Genomic DNA, 23992 nt, shown 5'->3' with positions numbered 1-23992 from the left:
GTAAAAAATATTTTCTTCTATCTCTATTCAGTCCAGTAACTACAATCCTTTTTTCTGGAAATGATCTGATATACCAGTAGTGTGGCTCTTGATTCTTTCAAGGCTCAGTACTGCAATCTGGACTTTCTACCTTAAGCAATTCAGAGGTTACAATTTCGTCAAAATTATTCGATGCATGGAATAAAAATGGTCTTCAGCTTTATTAGCATGTCAAGTTGCTATTTTGGTGCCCTTTTTATAAAAGCCTGGACTGTTTTGTTTAAGATTTGTTTGAGATTTGCCTATTTATTTGGATATTGTGTATTTTAGTTATATGATTAGGATTCATGTATTTATGAGTTTTATTTGATTTGGTTTACTGAGTTTATGTACATTTTGATTTTATAGTATTCTGCTTTATTTGATTTTATAATATTCTGTTGTTTGTTTATATGTTTCTCTTGCTCTTTTATTAGGCTCATTTCTCACAAAAGAAAAAGCACCTATTGTTGAGATTCTGTTTGTCTGTCCATCATCCATACACCGGTGCAAATGAACAGATGCATATGGACTAGAAATCAATAGCAAGAAAGGAAAAGTGAGCGACGGGATGGCAAGGCTTACGGCAGCAGTTCTGGAAGGGGTCTCTGCAAATCGAATAAAACCCCCGAAGTTTCTTCTACAGACTCAAGAAAGTAACCTGGAGATGGCTCCAACTGGAGGGCAAGTCATTCTTCTGGAACAATTTATTGAAGGGCTACCTTTAGCTATGAAACAGTGGGTGAGGCAGCACCCTAAACTGACACCAGAGAGTGCTTTGGAAGTAGTGGAAGCTTTTTATCAAGCACAATTAGAACCGGAACCCTACAAGGAGGAGAAGCGAGCTAGAAATCCTGGGAAGAAACAAGAGAAGATAGGATCGGAGAACGCAAGGGACCCAAAACTGCACTTTGGCCTAGTGTCCCCAAGGAGGGGGTCAGAACAATGGAGGCCCTCATCTCCACGTAGGCCATTCCCTTTGTTGACCCAGTCACAGGAACTGTACTTCCTCACCTGCTTCAGATGTGGGGAAAGAGGTCATATAGCCAGAGACTGCTTAGAGTTAAGAGGCCATGGATGTGAATATGGTCACTTCACATGCTTGCAGCTTTGTGGAGGCCTCTCATCCCGAGAACAGGAATTGTGTACTGCAAGTTGAAGTGAACAGGAAGTCCTACCAAGTACTGGTAGACTTCGGTAGTGTGAGGACCTTCATGCAGAGGGGAGTGGTTACCAAACAGCAAATAAACTATGAGCGAATCGTGGCATTATCTTGTGTGCATGGGGACCAGAGACAGTACCCCACAGCTCAAGTCTCCCTCCAAATGTTGACTGGACCAGCCCAGCTGGAAGCAGTGGTGGGCTGGTCTCCCTTACCCAGTTGTTTTGGGCTGAGATTTTCCCACCTTTGAAGCCATCTGGGCCCAGGAAAGATAGCCTAATAAAGGAGCCAGATTGGCATGACCCATGCTTGAAGGAGCATTGTCCTTTGCATCCAGAGGTCTGTCATAACCTAGATGGGTTATCAGCAATGGTATATCAAACATGGGAGGAAAAGGATCCCCGGCCGGGCCTATCAATAGGGGTTCCAAATCGGCCCTCAACTTTGTATAATGACTTGGAGAAAGCCCACCGCTATATTGCTGAGTTGGTTCCGAGCAGGCAGCTAAGTATACCCAAAGGTTAAGGGAGGATAAGGAGACCCTCCAAACCCAACTGGCCAAAGCTCTGAAGGAAATTAGAAGGCAAGCTGAGAAATACCCTCACTCGAGGTACCACAGTTGGTTGTAGGAAGCAGTGATTGACACTACTGCATAGGGGAGAAGGCTGTATTTACCTGATTTTTTACAACAGGGAGGTCTTCTGAGTGTATGACTTAATGCTGGCACTTGAATATTTACTGATATTTAAAGATATATGATCTTCTACTGCTGAATATTTACCTTATCATATTTTGTCCATTCCAAGATGAACTTTTGGGCAAATACATAAAGGCAAGACCTATGTTATCTTTAAAACTCACGTACAATAGAAAGTATCACAGTCTATAAAGAATCTTGTTTGCTTCAGGACCAAATGTCTGCCTGCTGGCTACTATAACACCCTATTGGATATGCTAAACTATTTACTAGCAAGTATGTATTGTCATGCATGTGATATCTCTCTATATAAAAGGCAACCCCAACGTTCTGAAGCCTCCACGGAAGTTGAGGCGCCCGAGATATCCGGTGTGCCCTGGAGTGTCTGCACCGCCCTCGCGTCAAAACGTCATGACGTCAAGGGCGGAGCTATAACACTCGGAGGGCCAAAACGCGAGGCGAACGCGAACCCCGAACAACGCAAATGGGACGGAGGGAGGGTCTGCACCGCCCTCGCGTCAAAACGTCATGACGTCGAGGGCGGAGCTATAACACTCGGAGGGCCAAAACGCGAGGCGAACACCAACCCCCAACAAGGCAAGTAGCTCGGAGGGAGGGGGCCCTTACTAGCGCCCGTTTCATTGCACTCAGAAACGGGCATTTTTTCCTAGTCTATGTAATAAGACCAGTTATGCACAAAAATCAGAGGTTTCAAACTGACATACAGTACTTGTAAGTTTTTAGATCCCATCTTGGAAAAACTGATTCTTCCTCCTCTCTTTCATACAATCTGTAATCGAAAAGATCCCAGATGAGGACAAAGTACAAATTTAAAGTGTTTAGAGCAAGAAGATAGCTTTGGAGCGAGGGAATGGATCTCTGTTGGGAGTGGACAGAAACCAACAAAGAGGCAAAAAAGCAAATCCTGTTAGAAAAAAAGAAAAAACATGAATGTCATCAGGACAGAGGTTTAAAAATAGCAGGTTGTGTGAAGCATTTATATTTTCTGTTCACGTGATATATATCTGTACACGCTAACCATTTTGTACTTGTGTGATTTATCTGATGTTTGTCATGCTCTCTTAATTCATCTCTTTTTCTCTTTTTTTTTCCTTTTTTTGCTCCTCAGGCTTTGAAGCAACAGCATCAGAAGAAAAAACAGCAGCAGCATCGTAGAGCAGGTATGCCAGTCTCCTCAAACCAGCATATTTTGTTGAAAGCTGTCAAAACAACTGGCAATCCTACATCTGCAAAAACAGGTACTTATTATATGGTAAGGTCACTGTCTTCCTCTGATTAATTGTGATGACATTGTTTTTAATTACCAGTTTTCTAATTAGCAAGCAAAAATTCATTTCACAGGAAGCGATGATAAATTTTGAATTGTATTATGAAGAAATTCTACCAGGGAGAGAAAAAGAATTGCAGCTAGGGAAAGATTTTAAAAACTTCTAGAAAGATCTGCTTTTGGATGGCCAGTACAACTGCTTACTCTGGACCAAAAATATTATCGGTTCTAGGCCCTTCTGAGATTAATTTTCTTCTAGTGCTTGTCAGTTGGTATCATTGGATTCTCTTGTGAGGATCAATTAAATAAGTAAAATGAATAAGAAACAAATATTATGGCCCCAATATTCAAAATGATTAAACCAGGCAGGAGAGGATGAGAGCGGATATTGAGCAGCATTTAACTGGACAGTTCTGCTGAATATCCACTTTGATCACCGTAGCACTCACTGGCTAGTGCCAGGAAAATCAGGGATGGAGTCGGGGCTGAGCCAGGACTTGTTCGGGCAATAGTGATATTCAGTGCAGGTGCCTGCATAGCTAACTAGGCATGTTGGACCGCATAAATAGCAGTTCTGACTTTGCCTGATTACCTATTCAGGTATAACACTGAATATCAGCTGTACCTGGATTGCTTCTGGGCATTGCCAAAGACCCGGTTATTCAGTTCCGGTTCTGGATGAATATTGACCCCTGTATGGAACTGGTGGTGTCATTGTGCTTGGAGTCAAGCACTTCTTAAATAGGGAGGAGTAGGTAATAAACTGTCTCTTATAGTGAAAGAGAATTATTTTGCTTTTTAAAAAACTGGATTCAGTTGGAATTACAGGTTCAGTTAAAGTGGCACTACTGGGTTACTAAGGGGCCCTTTTACCAAACTGCAGTAAAAAGCAGCCTTAACACATCCTTACGCAGGTCATTCCGGCATTCTAAGGCCATTTTCAATGCAGGGGTAAAATGGCCGATTTTTCTATTTTCAGTATTAATGGCCACACACTGATTTTCCCATTAGCGCGTGGCCATTAGCGCATAAGCCCCTAGTGCCACCTATTTTGTAGGTGGTAAAGGCTCATGTGCTAATCGGTTAGTGCACAGCAATGTAGCTGCAGTAACCAATTAACGCAGAACACATCTGCTCTCTGCCCCCAGACCCTCCCCCAGCACTAAAAAATAAAATATATTGTTTTGCCTGTGGATAGCATGCACATATGCAAAAATTACTTAGGGATGCCTGAGCATGCCGCACAGCAAGGCATTTTTTGCTGTAGTAAACATACATTAGTGCTTACTGCAGCTTAGTAAAAAGACCCCTAAGGATGGAATGACTTCTGTATGGTCATCAGGATGTGGAGTACCTCAGTGTTCTCCATTCTCCCCCATTCTTCTTAATATCTTTTTCAGTTCCGTAGATTCAGAACTAAAGTCTCCGAGGCCGATTTTCAGACCATGGGAGTTAGACTGGCTAACTCCCGCAATCAGCACTGCGCTCGGATATTCAATGCTGGGCCATTTCAGTTGACTGGCATTGAATATCTGGTTTATTTTTGGCAGGAAGAAACAAAACAGCGAAGATGACAAACGAAAACAAAATTATATATTAAAAACGTCAAAATTTGAAATTAATCATAACATATGTATTTAAAAAATAAATCCATTAAGATCAAAAATTACATAAAAATTACATTAAAAATTACTTGATTACATAGATCAGAGACGCTGCTCCGATTTTCTCCGCTCGACTCCGTTTCGAGTATAATTGAGCGCTATAGCTTCAATTTATTGACACACATATTGTTTTCACATTTGGATAGAATTAATAATCAACATATGGCAGAGAAGACTCCTGACGCAGGCCAGTATGGCTGAAACACAGCTGTGTCGAGTCCCTTTCTCCCTGCTACCGTTTGGCTAATAAAGTTGATTCTTCATTTTTACATCCAAAGTGTCGTCTTTTTTATGTAATTTTTGATCTTGATGGATTTATTTTTTAAGTACATATTTTATGATTAATTTCAAATTTTGACGTCAATATATATTTTTTATTTTTATTTTTTGTTTTTTGTTTTTGTTAGTCATCTTTGCTGTTTTGTTTCTTGTTGATTTCCTTGCGAAGACTGGTTTCTTTTATTTTTGGCAGGTCAGGCTTAGCTGGTTATCTTGAAACTGGCCAAAGATATTCTATAGCTTCATGCAGCCAAATATGACTGCTAAACTCGCTTTAAAAATTGGCAGATAGCTGGTTATATCTCGCGATATAACGGGCTAGCCAGTAACTGGGGATATTCAGCAGGGAATAGCTGGTTATTCCTCACTGAATATCAGCGGATAGCCAGTTAAGCGCTATTTATCCATTCTGGCCAGTTAAATAGTGCTGAATCTCGGGGAGTCTGGGTTTACCTTATTATATTTATGCGGACAATATATAAATCATCTTTCCTATAACCTCTATGATCAGTAGTGCATTTGAGTTTGTGTTCCTGTTTTCAAAGAATTCCAGGTTGGATGTCAAAAAACATAAGAGCATAAGCGTTGCCATACTGGAACCAGACCGAAGGTCCATCAAGTCCAATATCCTGTTACCAACAGTGGCCAATCCAGGTCACAAGTACCTGGCAAGATCCCAGAACATTAAAACAGATTTTATGCAGCTTATCCTAGAAATAAGCAGTGGATTTTCCCAAGTCCATCTTAATAGTGGGTTATGGATCCAAACCTTTTTTAAACCTTGCTAAGCTAACTGGTTTTATCACATTCTCTGGCAATGAATTCCAGAGTTTAATTACATGTTGAGTGATGAAATATTTTCTCTGGTTTGTTTTAAATTCAGTACTTAATAGCTTCATTGTGTGCTCCCTTGTCCTAGTATTTTTTGAAAGATAAAATAAGCGATCAACGTCTACCCATTCCACTCCACTCAGTATTTTATAGACCTCTATCATATCTCCCCTCAGCAGTCTCTTCTCCAAGCTGGACATCTGCTCAAATTAAATGCAGATAAGACAACTTTGTTGTGAGTGGGTGGGAGAGCCTCAGTATTACCAATTCTTAATCCTGTGATGGAAGGTAAAACTCTTTCTCTGAGGAGAAGCAGGCCTATAATTCTCACAAATGGGTCTGGCGCTTGTAACAAGGCCTGCTGTCCTTGGAGAATACCTGCTACTGGTAAGTACCTTCGCTTTTTCTGCAGTAATCAATTCATAGTTTGAAATTTTGGTTAGACTTTTCCTCAATGGGAACCTCTCAGATTAAACATTTATCATCCGTGTTTGTAAAATTACACTTTGTGTCAAATTCTAGTTTACTTCTCTTTGGATGACTTGCAGAAAATTATTGACACCATGATTTTTGTTCATATAGATTAAAGTAATTCCTTATATTGAATATATGAATATTGGTCAGAATTATGTCTATACCTATTATAGACAGAGAGAGAGAGATGAAGAGTGAAAAAGAGAGATACTAACAGATAGGTAAATAGATATTCCATTAGAATTTGATAGTTTATCACTATACTTGTGCTACTTGCACTATATAGTACCTTCCCAATAAAAGATTAAACATAGAGCAATGGTATTATGTTTAAATCAAAATTGAGAAAATCACATATGAGGTTACATTTATTCATCCAAAATCCTACAAATAAATAAAGGAGAAAGCAAGCATTTGAAATTGAACAGAAAATCTTTAGACAAATGAGCATGTGCCAAACCTCATAAATAAATAAATATCCTAGGATTTTTTTCTGACTCATTCTTGGGTGCTCTAAACTACAGGCTATATGAAGGAAAGATTCCTCAGGCAAAGTGGCAGAAATACTGAACAGTGTAGCCAGCTGAAAGACCCTTCAGAAATGCTGAATCTTTGTGATACGCCCAAACCAATGAAAACATCATTGACCATTTTAGCTGACATAGAAAAATGATACCATGCTATGCACACACACAATCACACCCACACAAAAGCATGAAACTTGCATTGCATGAGAATAAAAGAATATGTAGCAATGTAAATTCCCACTTGGGCAAGATAAATATTAGGTAGTTATACAGTATTGCAGTTTGAAGGTTTCATATGTCAGCTTTCTCAGCCTGAAAATATTTTTACATAGGCCTGATATTGATCACAGTTGCCAATTGACCTAGTAATAGTATCTCAGATTTAGATGAACCAACACTATAACCATACTACTTATTCAAGATTTAAAAGATACATAAATGTATTTTTTGTATATGAACGCCTTTGCCAGAACATAAAAACATCACAAAGAAAACTAGCTCAGCAGCTGTAATTTAAAATCCTGCACCAGCTTACAGAACTCAGCATTAGATGCAGTGGAGGCCACTGCTTCCTCTACTGTCATATTTTTGCTGGCAATGCTAAAAATGTGCATTTAACACAGTGACAGGCATTGTCTCCTGCACTGTGAAATCCTTGAGACCTCAATAGTTAAATACTTTGCTGAGCTACTAGCACAGGTGTGTGTACCAGCTGGGAAAGCCACTTTGCTACCTGCAAACCATTGTCACTATTCTATAAAGCTGCTGCTGTGCCAATGACCATGAAATAAGACCATATAGGTGGGGCACCTCAAACTTACACAGTAAGGTATAATGAAGCAGCAATGTAGAGTTTATTGGTTCATACTCCAGGATTAGGAAAAAGGCAAATGAGAGTTATTTAAGTTAATATGACCCTTTACTTGCTCTCTAGGAAGTGTATCCATGGAGGTACAGTATCAGAAAAGAAGCAAAGCAAAGTTTAGCAAGGTGGACAAAACTGTCCAGACAAGTTGATGTCATTGAAGAAAATAGGTATTATGATATTTCTTACATATTTTTCTTTCTGTTTTCCACAGCTTGGGAAAGAAAGCAGCCATATGGACAATCTAGCAGTCCTCAGAATTCTAGTCCCTCACCCTCGGTGAAAGCAGAAAACATTCTGTGTAGCTTAGGAAAGAAAGCAACCCAGCCATCTGACAAACTCCAAACAAGTAAGTTTCATAGTAAAAGGGTTCTGCTGCACTTCACATTGGAAGAAGTGGAACTGGAAAATCAGCTAAGCACTGCTTTGATTCCATGCTCAGCATGCTTCCTACCAGACCAAGGCCCAGATACATCAACCATACACAAAAAAAATCTAAAGCGTAAAAGTGCTTACCGAATTTGAAAAAACGAAGAATGTACCAAAAAAACAAGTCACACATGTTCGGTGCGGTATTGTAAAGTACAATGCATTACAGATTCGTTAAACTGTTGTAATCCCCGTCGGTAATCGGCCCCTAAAGCATGCACAGAGCAGCCAAGCATTATGCTGGCTGCTCTGCGCATGCCACAAACGTCAAAACAACAACCACCAAAAAAGACCCACAAACACGTGGCTCCCCGCTTCCCCATGCTTAAAATATAAAATCAAACCAAAAATAAAAAAAGGATCGGGAGGGGGCAAAGGCGCTCGTCAGGAGCGTCCTGTATGGACGGCCTTGCCCGCCCCCCCCCCCCCCCCCCCCCCGAGGTCGCCGCTACTCCCTGCTTCCCCCTGTATTAAATAAAAAATCAAAACAAAAATCAAAAGTTTAGCAGCCCCGGCCCCCCCTCCCTTCCTGTCTCTTTCTCCTTCTCCCACAGCTCCGCCTCCAGCCATCCTCCGCCCCCGTGCCCTGCCCCCCCTGAGGTTGTCGCCGCCGCTGTCCCCCTCCACCGGACCCCCCCTCCGCCTTACCGGGCCTGCGCAGCGCCTCTCACCTCTGTGTGAAGGTGCTGCACAGGCAAGAAGATCATCTGATCCCTTCCCTGCGAGTCTTCAGGATGTCTCTCCTTCTTCCCTGAGCTGGGCCCGCCCCCGTCTGACGGAGGATGGCAGGAGGCGGAGCTGTGGGAGGAGAAAGAGAGAGACAGGAAGGGAGGGGGGCCAGGGCTGCTAAACTTTTGATTTTTGTTTTGATTTTTTATTTAATATAGGGGGAAGCGGGGAGCAGCGGTGACCTCGGGAGGGGGGGCAAGGCCGTCCATACAGGACGCTCCTGACGAGCGCCTTTGCCCCCTCCCAATCCTTCTTTTATTTTTGGTTTGATTTTATATTTTAAGCATGGGGAAGCGGGGAGCCACGTGTTTGTGTGGGTTATTTATATTTTCTAACGTGCCAGCTTGGATTTTTATGCTGCAGGGAGAAGCGGGGAGCAGTGTCTGTAAGACAGCTCAGGCCTTAACGACAGGTCTGATTTCACGTTACAAATATCACAGTAACTGATTCGGTGCAATCGTCGGTATGGTTAGTGCATTCCGAATTTTCCACATTACAATTGGAAGTGACTCGTTTGCATTCCGTTTTCATTAGCTGCTAGCGTAGTCGGAAAATGGCCTTTAATGCATGCTACAGTTGAAAATTTCTTCGTTAAAGGGTCGTTAAAGTTTAGTGCATCTGGGCCCAAATGTCAATTCCATCCAACACTCAACATTATATAAAGTGACATAAAACATTGTAAGGACAATATTCAAAGCAATCTACCGACATTAAAAGAAGTTTTCACCTTTAGATTGCCCTTCTCTGCCCACCTGAAAGTAAGTGGGGTTTCCACAGTGCATGTGAGGAGGCCTTTCTGAGAGAGTGTTTAAGTCAGAGGAGGGAAAACAGTATATATACTTGACATTTTTTAGAATTAAATGCACTGTTTTACCCTCATGGCGGTATACATTATGATAAAACCAGCATAAAATTTGTGTACTTCTGGAGGTTAATTTTACAACAGGGCACCTAGTTTAAGAGGGCAGGTAGGCACCTATTTAGGCACTGTTTTAAAAAAACAAATTGGTGTCTATAGCCCTTTATAAAATACTAGATTAAATTTCAGAAATTGCACCTATCTGGCAGGTGTAAATGTCCATGCCTAGACTTTTCAAGTGTGCAGTAAATTAGTGAATTTTCTAATCTATGAATGTACTTGTGAACTCCGCCCAAACTCTGTCACTTGACACGCCTACCAACAAAGTTCGTACCATTGCATCATGGTGCTTGCTTTTAGGCCAGTCAGTATTTTATAAGAGGCCATTTATGCACCAAAATGGTTTTATAAACTTACCACCAAAGTGCCATTGTACTTTACAATTCCACAGACCATTTGAAAATTGCCCCTATATGTCCAGGTAATATAATTCCCACTTATTTTTTGGGACCAATTTGCAGACCCTGGGTAGATGTTGATAGCAAAGCAATTTTCAGTGCATTCTCCAAGGGCCTTCTTTGAACAGTTGGATGCCCTAATAGTTTTGTGATTTGAACTGGGATTACTTATTCATTGATTTTTATTGCTGCTGTTTGTACTATCCAGTTTTGTTTTGTTTTTTTGTTTGGGGTTTTTTTTTGCTGTCTTGAGTTAACTGGCTGGTGATCTTGTTACCAGTGCTTAATATCACCAAGACCTGTATAACAGAGATGGGTACCTCTATAACCGAATTGTCAGTACCAATATCTGGATAGCAGCTGGCACTGAAAAACTAGGTATAGCTTTAAATACCAACCAAGGAGTTGAAATTTTTTGACCCATACTGTATGTTTACAGTGTATTTTGTTAGATTTATGGCGGTAACTTTGCCCACATTAGTGAAAAGTACACACATACCTTTTGCAATATGGAATCTACTGCAGTTTGAAAGCAAAAATATGTGCATGCTTTCTCGTTAAAAATTACCCCAGAATAACTACCCTGCACATTTGCACCTGATATTTTGTGTACATAATTTTTCTAAGGTAAAATGCTTGCATACTTTAAAAAGTCCAAAACCAGTTTTTGTAGGAATCATTCCCTGTAGAGGGTAAGGGGTTCACTTTCAAAGGCAGCAGTATTACAGAGCTTCACGGATTGCATGGCTCTTGGGGTGAGATCAGCAAGAGCTACAAGGACTTAAGCGGTCTAAGCAAAACAAGTGTGGAAAGCTGAGAAAAATACAGAAAAATAACAGGTTTAATATTCACCCCATGACAGTCAGTGTTTTAGTTTTATGCCAGATGCTGTGAGCTTTGTTTACCAGATATTCAGAGCCTATATCCGGATACCAGCCGGTACCATGTATCTAGGTATGGGTTGACTGGTATTACTTATCTGAGTGCCGGCAATATTCAAACTGGTACCCAGATAAAATTAAGACAACCTTTTTTTCTGTCCTAGCTTTATCCAGGCAATTACCCAGTTAGCAGATGTGGAGGGGCATTTTCGAAAGGGACGCCCACATTTTGAATTGGACGTCCTCGCAAAACGTCCCAATCCAGGGGTGGGGAAACCTGTATTTTTGAAACAAGATGGATGTCCATCTTGCGTTTCGATAATACGGTCATGGACGTCCAAATCCTGAAATTTGGTCGTCCTTAGAGATGGTCGTCCCTAGACATGGACGTTTCTGATTTTCAGCAATTTTCGATACCAAGGACGTCCATTTCAGAAACGACAAAATGCAAGCCATTTGGTCGTGAGAGGAGACAGCATTTCTAGTGCACTGGTCCCCCTGACATGCCAGGACACCAACTGGTCACCCTAGGGTGCACTGCAGTGTACTTCATAAATAGCTCCTAGGTACATAACTCCCTTACTTTGTGTGCTGAGCCCCCCAAAACCTCCCCAAAATCCACTTCCCACAACTGTACACCACTACCATAGCCCTTACGGGTGAAGGGGGGCACCTAGATGGGGGTCCAGCGGGTTTGTGGTGGGTTTTGGAGGGCTCGCTGTTTCCTCCACAAACATAACAGATAGGGGGGGTATGGGCCTGGGTCCGCCTGCCTGAAGTGCACTGCACCCACTGAAACTGCTCCAGGGACCTGCATACTACTGTGATGGACCCGAGTATGACATCTGATGCTGGCAATCAATATTGTGAAAGATATTTTTTGAGGGTGGGAGGGGGTTAGTGACCACTGGGAGAGTAAGGGGAGGTCATCCCCGATTCTTTCTGGTGGTCATCTGGTCATTTCGGGCACCTTTTTGTGCCTTGGTCGTAAGAAAAACATGACCAGGTAAAGTCATCCAAGTTTTCATCAGGGATATCCTTGTTTCTTTCGATTATGGGTCAAGGACGTCCAAGTGTTAGGCACACCCAAGTCCCGCCTTCACTACACCTCCGATACGCCCCCTTGAACTTTGGCCTTCCCTGCGACGGAAAGCAGTTGGGGACATCCAAAATCTGCTTTCGACTATACTGATCTGGATGACCCTGGGAGAAGGACGTCCATCTTCCGATTTATGTCGAAAGATGGGTGTCCTCTTTCGAAAAAGAGCCCAATAGGGGTGTAGCTGTCAAAATGGGCTACTAGTAAGACGTGTTACTTTACCAGTAATTTATGTTATTTTAGCATAGGTCCCATGTTATGTAGTGAGACCTCTTTACTAGTAACTGGGGTTAACAATAAAATAACAAATATTAACGGTAGCCCGCTTTGATAACTACACCTCTGAATAGTGCCACTAACCAGGTAACTCCCAGTTCTGCTCCTGGACCACCAAGGCAGTCTGAGATATTCAACGGCATTATCTGAATAATGCCACTATAAATCCAAGATATGGACCCAGTCAGTTGAATATCAACTCCAATGATATCCATTCCAACACTTTTCTAATAACACTATGTATTTAGAGAATGTGTAGTTTTAAGTAGAAAAATACACAAAACCCACTTGAAATCTAAGTCTCAGACTTCTTTAGTAGCATGGAAGGAGCTGGGGTCTTCTAACGTTGCTAAAGGGGTTTTTGCTCCCTTGGCCCCTGAGAACTCCAAAAGTCCCCTTCTCTCTCTTAAAGTACAAAATCCACTTCAGATACCTTGTTCATATCTGATTACCAGGGTAGCAAGGACAGAGCTCTTTTCCCTCTGACCATGCTCGAATGAATCTTCCCTTGACTTGCTCTAGCATGTTGATGGAGAGAAATCTCTAAGTGGAAAAGAAAAATCCCTTATGTACCCCTCCCTGGAACACTAGAGAGTACATCCTCTTGATGACTCTCACTTGCTCTAGATAGTTATCAGGACATCATAGGACAGCCTTTTTGCTATCTTAAGTTTATTTATTTATTTATTTATTTATTTATTTATTTATTGTTCGCTTATATCCCACATTTTCCCACTCATGCAGGCACAATGTGGCTTACAAAACGTTAATAAGATTACAAAATAGGAAACTTAGAAAAGTATACAGAAAGTAAGCAGGGGGAAAAGCATCTAACAGGGCAAACTAGCAGGGTAGGGGTCATGGAGGGTGCATCAGTCAGTGGTATAAAGTGAGGAGTAGGTCTTGGCAAAGAAGTGGGTCTTCAACAACTTCTTGAAGAGGGCGTGGTCCGCTTGAGTTTTGAGGTGATGCGGGAGAGCATTCCAATGCTTAGGGCTCCAATAGCGGAAGGACGAGGCGAAGATCTTCTTGTACTTGACACCCTTACAGTTTGGGAAGTGCAGATGGAGGTAGGAACGAGCGGCAGGATTGGCATTCCTGGGCGGAAGATCGATCAAGGGGTGCATATATTTCGGGGCAAGCCCATAGATGATTTTATGGGTCAAGGAGCAGAGCTTAAAGGCAATGCGCTCCTGTACAGGCAGCCAGTGTAATTTGAAGCGCAAGGGTTCAGCATGTGCAAAGCGTCGCTCTCCTAGGATGAGTCTCGCGGCGGTGTTCTGAACTGTTTGTAACTTTTTCAACAATGAGGGCTGGCAGCCCGCATAAATTCCGCTGCAGTAGTCCAAGTGGGAGAGGACAAGCCAGTGGACAAGTGTGCGGAACAAATCTCTAGTAAGGAAGTATCTTAGGCGCCGAAGCCTCCACATGGCATGAAACATTTTTGGAGACCAACTGCACATGAGTGTCCAGCTGGAGATGTGTGTCAAGTTGCACTCCTAAAAGCCACAGGCTGGTGGCAATCGGAAGGGCAGAGCGCATTACTGGGAGCACTGTGTCAAGTACTGGGGTGTGGATGGATGAGAGGATGAGACACTGTGTTTTGTCCTTGTTTAATTTGAAACGGAAGACCTGGGCTCAATGTTCTATGGTGGAGAAGCAGGCATCAATGAGGTGAACAATTTCCGACACGGTGGTGCGAAAGGGGATGTAGACTGTAATATCGTCGGCATAGATGAAAGGGTTGAGGTCCAGTTTTGCGAGAGCGGCAGCTAAAGGCATCAACATAATATTGAATAAGGCAGGCGAAAGTGGAGAGCCCTGCGGAACCCCACAGGAGGCTTTCCACGGGTCAGAAGTAGCCGAGTTCACTGAGACCTGGTAAGTTCTTGTTGTTAAAAAGCCCACAAACCAGTGTAAGACAGGACCTCCAATGCCAAAAGAATCCAGCAGATGAAGTAAGATTTCATGGTCCACCATATCGAAGGCACTAGACATGTCAAATTGAAGCAGTAAAACCTTCCGTCCGATGGAAAGCTCTCATTTAAAGTTAGATAAGAGGGTGACCAGGACAGTCTCGGTGCTATATTGAGCTCGGAAACCAGACTGAGAGTGGTGTAGGATTTTGAAAGCAGTCAGGAATTCGTTGAGCTGGGCGTTGACCATACTCTCCATTAACTTGGTAACTAGAGGTATCGAAGCCACTGGGCGATAGTTAGAGATGACATCTGGTTTAATCTTTAGGTTCTTCCGAATGGGGGTGAGAAGGATATTACCATGGCCTGGCGGGAAAGATCCAGTACTTAACATGAAGTTGAGGTAACTAGTCAGATCTTCAACAAAACACTTTGGTGCAACTTTCAGGAGATGAGTCGGACAAACATCCAGTCTGCAGAGTTTGTTGGAGAACCTAAGTAAAGCAGTGGATACCTTGTCAAGTGATAGGCGGCTGAAGTTGGTCCAAATGCGATCAGCCGGGCAGATACCCGTAGGCATAGTCAAAGATTCCAGGAAGTCGTCCACATCAGAGAGACAGCCAACAGTTGAAGATCGTAAGGTCTGGACTTTCTCATTGAAATAAGTTGCAAGCTGTGAAGCAGAAGGAAGATCAGCACTGGAGAATTCTAGAGTACGGGTGTCAAGGAAAGAGTTTATCAGCCGGTATATCTTTGTGGTGTCCCGGCCAGCAGACTGTAGCGTAGTTGAAAAGTATTTTCGCTTTGCTTGCCGGATGGCATACTTATACCTGCGAAGACAGCTTTTCCAAGCACCCAGCGCAACATCCGATGGTCGCTTACGCCAAGATCTTTCCAGACGTCTTGTCTCTGTTTTTAAGGCTCTGAGATCAGCTGAGAACCAAGGTGTAGAGTTGCGGATGTAGGAAGTCTTGAGATGGATAGGTGCAATATGGTCCAGCACAACCTTGCAGCGGTATTCCCAGTCAGAGAGGTAGGTGGGTGTGGTTGGTTGCAAGTCCACGCCGCAACTGTAAAGGGACTTCCAGAATAGGCTGGGGTCAATGATGCCTCTAGTGTAATATTGCCGAATTTGACAGGGCTTGGGGAGGCCTGAGGTTTACCAACGCAAAGAAAACTGCAACTTGAAGTGGTCCGACCAAGTCGTTGCATGCCAGCCAATATCATGTAGGGAAAAATTCTTACTGTCCAAGAATTTATATGAGAGGAGGTCTAGAGAATGGCCTTTACAGTGAGATGGACCAGTTATAGGGCATTCAAGGTTGCAATGGCGGAGAAAATCTAGGAACTGGGATGTATCCGGAGAGGCAGGATTATCCAAGTGGAGGTTGAGATCACCCAGTAGGAGTATATTCGGATTATTTAAGCAGATGTGCGAGATGAAATCCAGTAGCTCAGACTGACTACTAGACCAGGTAACCGGGGGTCTGTAGAACAGCGCACAGAGTAAGTGGCCATGAAGGGAGGGGTGATGAATCTTGACTGCTGCGATTTCCAGCGATGAAGAGATAAAATCCGAACTTGCGTCTACCGTGAGATAGGAATGATAAATGAGTGCCAGCCCACCACCCCTTTTGTCTGTTCTGTCCCAGTGGATGATCTTGTAGCCTTTCGGGCAAACAGCTAGCACGATGGGGTCTTTTGGTGATCTGATCCAGGTTTCTGTGATGAACAGCATATCAAGAGCATCAGAGGAGATCCAATCAGAAATCAGCTCTGGTTTATTTACTATGGATCGTGCATTTATGTAGCCCACTCGGAAAGATTGGAATTGTGCTGGTCGTGCTCGCACGAGAGGAACCAATAAATGATGATGTTGCATGTTGAGATGGGACATAGATGCAAACTGAGGTACGAAGCAAGGCTGCGTACGGGACGAGAGACTCCTATGTCCAGAGATGAGTGGAATGTGAGCATAGGATGGTTCAGTGGTGGTCAGGATGGAGTGAATTAAGGCTAAGAGGTAGAGAATTTGAAATGCAGATGATGTGTACATGATTGATCCAGGAGGTGGCAGTGGTAGAAGTGGGGTAGGGTTAAAATCCAGTTGTTGAATAACGATGAATGATTGGTATGGGGTGTAGCCTTTAGATAGCCAATGGCATAATGAGAACAGTGCGGAGATGTGGGTAAGGTGACATCTGGCAAGAAAGAAGAAAGGGATGCCCACTGGTGTTGGTGGTTGAAACAGCAGGTAGCAGGTCCGCAGGTATGAAGTTCTGGAGCAGCCAGTGGGTGAAGTGCAGACCCCGATGACGAACAACTCAGAATCACTGTAGCAGATGGAGTTGCAGGATGGGACGGTGAACGTAGCTGTTATAGTGGGGAATACAGCAGGTCAGAGGAGCTATCGCGAAGGAGCCTGCCTGCTGGCAGCAGAGTGCTGTAAAAGAATCCTCTAAGGTGTAGTTACAGCTGGGATGCTTGTTGATCTGCCTCTTTAAAAGGAGAGGCCCGAAGGAGGTTGACCCGATCAGGGTAGGAGTGTCCTGCAAACTGATGAGCTTGTGATCCCGCCCAAAACTCTGCCTCTGCCACGAAAATGTAGTTGAAGCTGTACGAGCGGTGTTACTTAATCTCCAGCCAGAAAGTCACTATCAAACACTGGACAAAGTTGTGTATTGCGATTTCAGTCAGAAGCGGTTCAGTTGCTTCCAACGGATGCGGTAAAGGGCCGACTGTTGACGCGACCAGGCAGTTGGACCGGACCCGGGCCCAGATAAGGCAGTTGGCCTCTCCTGCTACCGCTCAGACGTGTGGCAAACCGGGTCAAACGCGAAATTGCACTGGGGTAAGCTGCAAGCTACAATTAAGCCGAAAATCAAGCCAGTTCACCGCCTAATAACTGCTACTTGTGTCGATGTTTGCAGGAGCCGGCGGGTTTTTGAGTCCGTTATTCGGCGTTATTCTAAGTTGCTTAGATAGCTATCCGGATACCAGCACTCGGGGTGAAATGACCATACAGGCAACCGGGCAGTGCTCGAGGGCCCAGAGGGTCTGGGGGGGGGCTAGTGCCTGTCTCCCCCCCCCCCAGCCTCAGTGGGCCCTCCCCGGCCTACTTTGAAGGGCCCTGGTGGTCTAGTGGCCTTTTGGGGGCAGGCAAGAACCCCACTATTTCCTGCCCACTGTACTGCTCTGTCCAACACTGTGGCATCTTCAAAATGGCTGCCATAATTTGACCTAATTTTATTCTAAAATAATCTCTAAACACCAATAAAATATATCATCATGATATAGGATTTAATCAGTGACAGTACCAAATAATCACTGGTACAAAATTAGTAATACTAGTATTAATATTTATTAATTACTAGTAAAAAAGGCCCGTTTCTGACACAAATGAAATGGGCGCTAGCAAGGTTTTCCTCGGAGTGTGTATGTTTGGGAGAGTGTATGTGAGAGTGACTGTGTGAGAGACAGAGTGAAAGTGTGAGTGTGTGTGTGTGAGAGAGTGAGTCTGGGTGTGTGTGTGTTTGTGAGAGAGTGTGGGTGTGAGAATGAGAGTGTGTGCAAGTGTGTATGTGAGAGAGAGTGTGTGTGTGTGTGTGCGAGAGAGAGAGTGTGTGTGAGACACAGATTCTCTGTGAGAGTGAGTGTATGAGACCAAGCGAGTGTGTGAGTGACTGTGTGGCACATAGAGAGTGAATGTGATACAGTGTGAGACAGAGTGTGTGAGAGTGTGAGTCAGAAAGACATTGTATATGAGAGAGAGAGTGTGAGCCCTGCCCTCCCAATCCATGCCCATCTGTCCCCTGCCCCCTCCATTCATCCTTTTCCAGCAATTCCCCTCTCTCCCTGAGCCCTGCCCTCCCAATCCATGCCCATCCATGCTCCTCTGTCACCTGCCCCCTCCATTCATCCCTATCCAGCAATTCCCCTCTCTCCCTGAGCCCTGCCCTGCAATCCATATCCATCCATGCCCATCTGCCCCCTCCATTCATCCCTATCCAGCAATTCCCCTCTCTCCATGAGCCCTGCCCTGCAATCCATATCCATCCATGCCCATCTGTCCCCTCCATTCATCCCTATCCAGCAATTCCCTTCTCTCCCTGAGCCCTGTCCTGCAATCCATATCCATCCATGCCCATCTGTCCCCTCCATTCATCCCTATCCAGCAATTCCCCTCTCTCCCTGAGCCCTGCCCTCCCAACCCATGCCCATCCATGCTCCTCTGTCCCCTGCCCCCTCCATTCATCCCTTTCCAGCAATTCCCCTCTCTCCCTGAGCCTTGCCCTCCCAATCCATGCCCATCCATGCTCTTCTGTCCCCTGCCCCCTCCATTCATCCTTTTCCAGCAATTCCCCTCTCTCCCTTCCATGACCCCCCCTCCCATCCATGCTCCTCTCTCTCCCATGTCCCAGCCTGGCCCGCCCTCTTCTCCCCCCCCCTTCGCATCCATGCCCCCCCCCTTCGCATCCATGCTGTCGTTTCTCCCCTGCCCTTCCGCTCCCATTGTTCAACTTTACTGCCCACCCTCTTCTCTCCCCCCAACATCCCTTTTTTTTTTTCTTTTTAAATTTACCTCCGTCATCCTTGACGTCAGAAGAAGGCGGAACACAGCGAAGGGAAGGCTAGAGACGTTGGGAGCGCCGCCTCCTTCCCTGACGCTGCGCTGCCGGAACCATGTGCGTGGGTGCGATCCGTTTTTTTAAAATTTTTTTCCGCCCTCGATGTCATGACGTTTGACGCGAGGGCGGGGCAGAGACGGCTGGCTGGCTTCACACCATGAATCCACGAACCCTACAGCCAGGGAGTGTTTGAGTGACTTCAGAACGTTGTCTTCAGAACGTTCACGGTGCGTTTTATTATATTAGATTAGATATGCATACCATATATACACTTCCTTGTATAGAAGCATAAAGTGGACAGTCCCTAATCCCTGGAGTTTACAGTCTAGTTAGTATAGACATGGAACACAAATGAAAAACAGATAGAGGCTTTGGTAAGATATCAAGACCAGGTCTGGAAATGTTTGAAGGAGAACTAAGGTTATATTATTGCTAATCAACCATTTCTTACATCAGCTGAGACTTTCTCTAAGAAACTGGAAGGTACAATACCCAATATAGAAGGGAGAGGCGTGGGGTAAAAGCAGCCTCAACTATGAATGTTTCTAGACTAGGTTTGAATCTAGTAAGAGAAGAAGCCTGCTGCACACATTCAAGAAGGCCATTCGAGGAATGTGGAACAGCCAGGTGGAAGATATGGAGATGAGATTTGGCAGTGGAAGAAAGCAGGTGGATAAGAGCAAATTACATGATGAACAAGGTTTGGGAAGAGGGGTAGAAAGGGAAAATAAGAGATTTCACGAGGAGTGGCAGAATGAATGTACTTAGAGAAAAACATAAGCTTAAATTTTATGCAGAAGTGGATGGGGAGGCAATGTAGTGATTTCAGAAGATGAATTTTAATCTTAAGGAAGAATGTCAACCGGAAAATTACTCAAAAAAAAATTTTTTTTTTGTTCCTGTTGCTTAATTGATCTCTTGGTGTTGTAGGTATATTTATTTCGGTCTACTTCTCTCAGTATTATTGATTTTGTTGATTTTGGGTGTAAATGATGGATGATTTGGAGCTCTTTAGTGTTTGTTACAATGGATTTTGTTATTTGATCTTTTTTAAAATGTTGTGTTTTTGTTTTTGTTTTTATTATATATAAATCACTTCTGCCTGCTAGAGTATCAAATAAATATAAGATATAAATAAATAAATAAATAAATAAAAAGCACAATGATGCCTGTGAATTTTGCACAAACTATAATGGAGAGTGGTTATTCAACAGTGAGAGCAGATAGTGGTTCTGGTAGTATAATCAGAAAAGAAAGGGTGGATTTTGGAGATGATATAGAGAGAGACTGAGAGGTACGGAGAGGTGAGCCGAAATATGTTTATCCCAAATACCCTTAATGATTATTTATAGGACAACTCAAAAAAACAAAATGTGCCGAGATCGATGTGGAAACTCCAGAGTCCATCCTGGTGAATACAAATCTACGGGCACTGATCAACAAACATACTTTCTCCCTTCTGCCTGGAGACTATCAGCAACGTCTACTCCTTCTCCTGCCAGAAGTGGACAGACAGGTGAGTGACCCAAATACATTTCCAACACTAGAACCCTGGGCATTCCCGTTTAAATTTACTACGTATAGTTTGTTGTCTTTCATTCACTAAAAAACAGGTCAATGTGCAAAAGGTTTAACCAGCTAACTTTCTAAGGGGCCCTTTTACTAAGGCTTAGTGTGTGCTAAATGCTGAGAAGCCCATAGGCATAAATGGGCTTCTTAGCATTAAGCATGTTCGTTAGCAGACGCTAAGCTTTAATAAAAGGGCCCCTAAGTTAGTTGAGCAAACCTCTGACTTACTAAATTTATCCATCTAAATTCAAAGGCTGCCCAATATTCAGACCATGGGAGATAGCCAGGCTGTCTCCTGCGTTCCACGCTAAACCTGGGTATTCAATGCCAGGCCATTTCCAGTGACCGGCATTGAATATCCAGTTTAACTTTGGCCGGTCTGGCTTTAACTTGCCAAGCTGATATTCAGAGCTGGATGGTTAAAGTCAGACCAGCCAAAGTTATCCTACCTATTGTGGTGACTAAATATGGCCATCAAACTTGGCCGGTTTGACTTTAAAAAACGGTTATATCGTGCAATATAACCGGCTATCTTTAAGCCACTAACCGGCAGCTGGCACTGAATATCATCAAATTGCCGCTTAAGTGCCATTTTAGCAGCCATTTTTTTTAAATATTGAGTGGAGGGTGTATAAAGCAGACAGCTCTAGAGGCATTCCTGGCTCAGCTTTTCAGTTTAGCCAGTTAGCACTGATTTTCGGCAGTAAGAAGGTAATTCTATATTCTCCGAGGACAAGCAGACTGCTTGTTCTCACTGATGGGTTGACGTCCAACGGCAGCCCCAGGTCCGGAATTCTTCCTAGCAACAAAGTTTGCTAGAGCCCTCGTGCGCGTACCACGCATGCACGGCTGTCTTCCCGCCCGTCGCGCAAATGTACCCCTCAGTCTCTTTTTTTCCACGGTCAGGGCGGCTGTTTTACGGTTGCTCTGCGCCTCAGGAGAGAGCCCTTTGCGATTTACCGTCTCTTTTCTTGTCCTCTCGTTTTTTCGCGAGTCCGCTCGCTTGTTCTTCTAAAAAAAAAAAAGTTAGACGACTTCATCTTCCTCTTCTAGTTTGTCGGAAGTTTTTTGTTTTCGTTTCGTGCGCAGCCCTGTTGGCCGCCCGTACGGGGTTTTGTTTTTTCCCCTTTTTTGGCGCCATCGCGTCTTTTGATTTCACCGCCACGATTTTTCCGTCGATGTCATCGAAGATCGCCAGTGGCTTCAAGAAGTGCACTTGGTGCAGCTGGGCAATCTCAGTCACTGATCCACATGCTTCGTGTATTCAGTGTCTTGGGGTGAGTCATCGCCCTGACGCTTGTACTTTGTGCCATGGTCTTAAAAAGCGGACACAAGCATCGAGATTAGCTCAGTGGGCTCGCCTGTTCCACGCTTTGCCCGGTTCTTTGGCGTCGGCAGCGGTACTGAGATCGGTGGAGGTGACGGTGTCGATGTCGGCACCGGAGAGTGCATCGACGTCCGGAGCGCAGGTAATGGCTGTCCAGAGACCATCTCACGTTGGCAGCAGTGGGCCATCGAGTGGGTCTTCACCTGCCTCGAGGGCTCCTGCGGTGCCGGCCCATCAGGACCGACCATCTTCGGACCCGACCCCAAGGAGACGTTTGGATCCAACGTCTTCCTCGTCGGTACCATCGGTACCGGGACTGTGCTTCGAGCGAAGGCGAAGAAGCACCGTCATCGGTCACCCTCCCATCACGGTACCGAGAGCTCCAGGACGCTGAAGGATTTGGCACCCATGAAGCGTCGACACCGGGAGGACCGCTCACCCTCCATTCAGGAGATGTCGATGCGCACTTCTTCGGACAGCCCGGTACCGCCTCCGCCTCCTCAGCAGATTCGGGCTTAGAGTCCTGCACCGACTCCCCAGCTTTTCTCGTCAGCCACTCTTGACGAGCGCCTTGAAGCCATTCTTCCAGGGATCCTGGAAAGGCTGCTGCGACCGTCTGCTCTGGTACCGGGGGTGCTTGTGCCTACGGTACTGTCGACAGATGCGGCGGCTAGCTCCCCGTCCATGGTGAGGCCCTCGGCATTGGTACCGCTTGCGGTGTCGGCATCGGCTGCCACCCAAGTGGATTCCCCGTCAACGTTGGTGGAGGGAGCTTCATCGCAGTCGGCACGGAAGTCCACATCTCGACATCATCATCGAGGGCATCTCGCTCCTCGGCATCGAGATGGGCCCGGCTTCAGACTGCGGTCAGAGAGATCATGTCTGATACCGAGGGAGAGGCCTCGTGGGAGGCAGAGGAAGACCCAAGATATTTCTCGGATGAGGAGTCTTGTGGTCTTCCTTCTGATCCTACTCCTTCGCCAGAGAGAAAGCTTTCTCCCCCCGAGAGTTTGACTTTCTTGTCTTTTGTCTGGGAAATGTCTATGGCCATTCCCTTCCCAGTGGTCACTGAGGATGAGCCCAGGGCTGAGATGTTCGAGGTCCTGGACTATCCATCACCACCTAAGGAGTCATGCACTGTTCCCCAACATAATGTCCTTAAGCAGACATTGATGGCGAACAGGATGAAACCATTAACCAATCTCACCATTCCAAAGAAAGCTGAGTCCCAGTATCGGATTCACAGGGACCCGGAGTTGATGAAGACCCAGTTGTTTGTTTCTTTTGATCCCAACAGAAGGGAAGTGGCTGTCGGGAAACACACCATTTCTAATTGGCTAGCAGATTGCATATCCTTCACTTATGCCCAAGCTGGGCTGACTCTTGAGGATCATGTCACGGCTCATAGTGTTCGAGCCATGGCAACGTCAGTGGCCCACTTGAAGTCAGCCACTATCGAAGAGATTTGCAAGGCTGCGACGTGGTCTTCAGTCCACACATTTACATCGCACTACTGCCTTCAGCAGGATACCTGACGGGACAGTCGGTTCAGGCAGTCGGTGCTCCAGAATCTGTTTGGGGTTTAGAATCCAACTCCACCCCCCTAGGCCCATTTTTATTCTGTTCCAGGCTGCACTCTCAGTTAGATGTTCTGGTTCATAGGTCAATTCTTGTTATGTCCTCGCCGTTGCGAGGCCCAATTGACCCTGTTTGTTGTTTTGAGTGAGTCTGGGGGCTAGGGGTACCCCATCAGTGAGAACAAGCAGCCTGCTTGTCCTCGGAGAAAGCGAAAGATACATACCTGTAGCAGGTATTCTCCGAGGACAGCAGGCTGATTGTTCTCACCAACCTGCCCGCCTCCCCTTTGGAATTGTCTCTTCCCTTGTCTTGCTTTGTAAGTTGACGGAGGGGCACGTTCGCGCGACAGGCAGGAAGACGGCCGCGCATGCGCGGTACGCACACTCGTGCGCACAAGGGCTCTAGCAAACTGTTGGTAGGAAGAATTCCCGACCTGGG

General features: G+C 44.8%; 1 protein-coding gene across 1 annotated transcript in view; it reads left to right on the top strand.

Moving 5' to 3' along the window:
• Positions 1-23992, top strand: part of ASXL2 (ASXL transcriptional regulator 2) — a 317528-nt gene that overhangs the window by 263664 nt on the left and 29872 nt on the right. Inside the window, exons 6-8 of the mRNA XM_030198635.1 lie at positions 3007-3136; positions 8020-8154; positions 20433-20596. Coding sequence (XP_030054495.1) covers positions 3007-3136; positions 8020-8154; positions 20433-20596 — 429 coding nt within the window. The remainder of the gene's footprint in view (positions 1-3006; positions 3137-8019; positions 8155-20432; positions 20597-23992) is intronic.

This window comes from Microcaecilia unicolor, chromosome 3, assembly GCF_901765095.1.
Source record: "Microcaecilia unicolor chromosome 3, aMicUni1.1, whole genome shotgun sequence".
Taxonomy (NCBI): Eukaryota; Metazoa; Chordata; class Amphibia; order Gymnophiona; family Siphonopidae; genus Microcaecilia; species Microcaecilia unicolor.
This window is presented reverse-complemented; position numbering and strand designations above follow the sequence as displayed.